Source organism: Populus euphratica, unplaced genomic scaffold (genome assembly GCF_000495115.2).
Source record: "Populus euphratica unplaced genomic scaffold, PopEup_1.0 scaffold25.1, whole genome shotgun sequence".
NCBI classification, from domain to species: Eukaryota; Viridiplantae; Streptophyta; class Magnoliopsida; order Malpighiales; family Salicaceae; genus Populus; species Populus euphratica.
Window position 1 is genome coordinate 552958 of NW_011499851.1, and position 3903 is coordinate 556860.

General features: G+C 37.6%; 1 protein-coding gene across 2 annotated transcripts; it reads left to right on the forward strand.

The window, feature by feature from the left end:
- The first annotated feature begins 245 nt into the window (after nt 1-245).
- LOC105121391 (leukocyte receptor cluster-like protein) lies at nt 246-3062 on the forward strand. 2 transcript variants are annotated; one of them, XM_011020002.1, is made up of 3 exons: nt 246-410; nt 622-1361; nt 2628-3062. In XM_011020002.1, the coding sequence occupies exon 2, from the start codon at nt 655-657 to the stop codon at nt 1351-1353; it is 699 nt and encodes a 232-aa protein (XP_011018304.1). In that variant the 5' UTR covers nt 246-410; nt 622-654; the 3' UTR covers nt 1354-1361; nt 2628-3062. The 2 variants fall into 2 exon arrangements, with proteins under 2 accessions (XP_011018304.1, XP_011018303.1); XM_011020001.1 differs by lacking the exon at nt 2628-3062 and having other exon boundaries at nt 247-410; nt 622-1716.
- The last annotated feature ends 841 nt before the right edge of the window (nt 3063-3903 follow it).

The window sequence follows — 3903 nt, forward strand, 5'->3', positions numbered from 1 at the left end:
AAAGCAAAGTTATTAAATGCGAGCACCTACTTCACGAGTTAATCTGCTTAATTTAGATTTATTAATGTCAATCCAAAGCATTATTATTCTAGTATTTTTTTTATAACAGATATTAAACTGATATTATTTTTATTTTATTTTAAAAAAATTCAAGTAAAATTTTAACGAGATCAATTACATCATTAATGCACCTGGGAGTTAACGGGGTCCTACTAGATGCACTCACATCCAATTTTCTTTGAATCCCGGACATGCCAGATGCCAAGTCGGCTTGTATACGCAAGCCCAGCCAAACAAAGAAAAAAAGACCCAAAACACTAGCCTGCCCTGGAGAACTCTACTCAACCAAATTCCAGAGAGCTTTTTCGTTGCTTCAAGCTTCGATCGATTACTATTGTCAGACATTGAGAGTAAGTTAAAAATCCCTCCCCTAATTCATTCAATTTTTTGTTTTCTGTGATCTTACTCAGTTACTTTATTTTTAATCAATTTCCTTTGCTCAACCCTAAACACAAATAAAAAAAATGGTGACCTTTTCAATTCCAATGCTCTAGGGTTTGAAAATTGCTCCTTTCTTGGTAATTATGGATTGTGTAATCCCGAATTAATTAAATTTTGCAGGTGATTTGGAAGTTATATTTTTTTATTTAGATTATGGGAGGTCATGGAGGTCTTAACATTCTTCCTCAAAAGAAATGGAATGTTTACAATTACGAGAACAGAGAGAAAGTTAGGAAAGATGAAGAAGCTGCTGCGAGAGATGAGCAACTAAAGCGCGAAGAGGTGAGAAAGCGTGACGCTGAGTTTCGCCTTGAGCGCCTTCGTGCTGCTCGTGGCTTACCTCCCATGCAAAAACCTGAGGAGCCAGTGCCTGTGGTGGAAGCTGAGGCTTCCATATCGGAGCCTAAATCCAACCACATTAATCTCTTTGAAGGGATTAAGATTTTCGACCCTGTTATGGGATTGGAGAAAGAACGAGGTGATGAGGGAGAAGGGTCTAAGAAGAAAAGGAAGATGATGAAGAAAGAGGAGGTGAGGATTGTGACTGCAGAGGATGAGAAGTATAGGTTGGGATATGGAGTTGCCGGGAAAGGAGTTAAGTTGCCTTGGTACCTTGAGAAGCGGACTGATGAGGTGAATAATAAGGAGAAGGGTGAAGATGATGGGTCGACAAGAGGGAAGAAGGAGGTGGGAAAGAAGAGTGGCAAGAAGACTTTGGAAGAGTTAAGGGATGAGAGATTGAAGAGGGAGAAGCGCGAGAAGGAGAGGGAAAGAGCTTTGTTGGTAGAGAAGAGCCGAAGAGATGGATCTTGTTTGAAGGAGAAAGGATTTTCAAGGAGATCTGTTTACTGAAAATTCAGGTCAGCACGAGGACATGAAAAGAGCTCTGTTCTTAAGCCATATGTTTTGGCTCTTATTAACAATATATTTGCATTTTTCAAAATGTGGCTGGAATAAGCATTTTGTTCTCAGCCTCTATACTATCCTGTTCCTGTGAAATGTTTGTTAGCTCATAGTTGATCTAAGCAAAGTGGTTCTATGAAAATACGGCTGAAACAGTATGTGCAACTGATGTTTATTTGGCATGTGCTACTGTTGAGAATGATGTTGCCCTAGATTATATAGCGGCCGCATGCTTGATAGTGATGCTTGAATTTATTATATTTCACACTTCTAAATTAGCTGAAATGTTGAGTACTTGAGAACCTTTTGATAGTGTGATTGTGCTAATTTCATTGATCCTGACTTGTCATCTCATAATCACCTATTTGGGCATTGTTCTTCTGCATGGAAAATGAATATTGGGTTTAATGTAATCGAAAAGCCTGTGCATCTCTAGGGTTTGAGTTACCTGATTTGAAAAGGTGATGCCAGTTATCATATTTTGTTGCCTAAAATGTGCAGTTTTGCATTTGTTTGTGGAAGCTCCGTTGAGCATTTACCTTGGTTTGTATTTCTCTGTCTTCTCCAGATATTGTTGAGACTGCATGCCTAGTTCGAATGCTATTACATGTTTGTGTTTGTTGTCTCTCAGAAAGGTCCCTTTTGCTGTCATTTTATCACATTGTTAAAATTCAGTGCAGTTCCAAATCTATTGTTCAATTAATGAATTTTATAGGGACAATGTTTAGATCCTTGACCTACTTATTTAAAGGGTTTCATGGCTCATTTGAAGTATTTTTTTTCTCCTCTCTGATCTAGTTGATCTTTTTCCATCGATTTGTGAAAACCTATAAAGATAATTTTTGATTTCTTCTTCACGGGCTTAATATGCTTAACTTATGTGAAACAACAGCCTGAGTTTGAGGCTTATGAAGCAGTCATGACCTTGTAGTTTGGCTGTTATCTTTTAGTTTCCCCTTTTTCTCATAGTTGTTGATGTGATTTTCACATACTAGTGGCCTTGACCTTCTAGTCTCCATTTTTTTATTTTATGGTTGTATTTAGATGCTCTGGATATGCCTACAGGGCATGCCTTAACTTCTAATTTTACATGTCTTGGAGATGTCAACTTCAACTTGTGTTAATCCACTTATATTGTTCAATATGATTTTAGAATCGCTGAGAATTTAGATGTTGGAGAAAGTAGTAGTCAGCAGATTGACTGTTCTCCCCTTCCCATGCAGGTCGGTCCTGGTTTCTGTAAATGGATATAGGGCTGTGAGATTCTCACAATTTGTATGGAAGTGTTACATGGAGATTATTCGTCTTGAGCTCATTATTGTTCTTGTAAATCCAGGATTCAGAAATTCAGGTACAACTCTCACAGCAATCTGAGAACCAAGGAGTAAATAGTGTGGTCTTTTTTACCATAATTCATGATTTTGCACCAGCATCTTCAAAATGGTGCAGAAGTGTTGCAGGGAAATCACTTGATGATGAAGGTGATGCATTTTATCTAAGTGGTCAAAGAGAGGAAAGAAAGTCATTACTCTGTTATTTGTACCTGTACCCGTTCCATGTGTTCCGTCTGCGGTTATGCAGACTGGAGATCAAGCACTTAAAAAATGTGGATGCATCTTTATCTGAATAGGCATTATTAGAGTTATTATTGACAGAAATTCCCAGTGTGCGATTCTTTATTCACGAGATAGTATGTATACTTGGCTATTCTATTGGTACATAGCAGCTAGATAGATCATGTTTCTCCGGAGGTGGATTGACAAATCACTGTTACTCGTAGAAGAAAAACTAGATTTGAGCTAGCCTGTTCCAGAATGTTTCTGTTATTTTAGAAAACAACAGCTTGTTCTGGGTGGGTGGCTCCCAGACCGTTAAATAGAAATTCTAGCTGAGCCCCTTATGGCAAGATGTCCTTGAATTTCTACGCTGACTGCTGGTTCAGAATAACCTGTATGTGCGTGCTAATCCCAACCAAGGAAGTTTCATTATTCCAATTCAACTTGATTTCTGATTTGATTTTTGTTATATAGGTGCAGCTTCTACAATTATTTAGCTTCATGCAAGGTTATGGCGAGATTCATTTGGACTTTTGCTACGCATGTGTAGCTGCTAAGCATAGGCATGAGATAATGCGCGTGTTCAGTGACATTAACCATGGATAAAACTGAATTTTAACATCATATATTAATTCCTTTTTTTAATAAACCAAGTGGAGATTTGAATTTCTCAACTGAGGGTATTTTTGTTAGTTTATATGAAAACTAAACCTAAAATATAAAGAAATACTGATCTAATTCTCGAATGAATAATAATAAAATGTTCAGGTAATGCTCTAATGTACATGGTCGTCAGGATGCACCGAGATGTGTCTATAAAACAATTCTTCTTACCGTCCCGAGTATCGATTTGTCCCTGGTTGTCTTGCTTTGTTGTTGGATCAACGGAGTTTTATAATCCAACTAAGCACAGATTTGGATGAGGAAGGAATGATAAGAACAT

Excerpts from the sequence above, each read along its gene's own strand:
- LOC105121391 (XM_011020002.1), top strand. The coding sequence starts at position 655 with ATGGGAGGTCATGGAGGTCTTAACATTCTTCCTCAAAAGAAATGGAAT.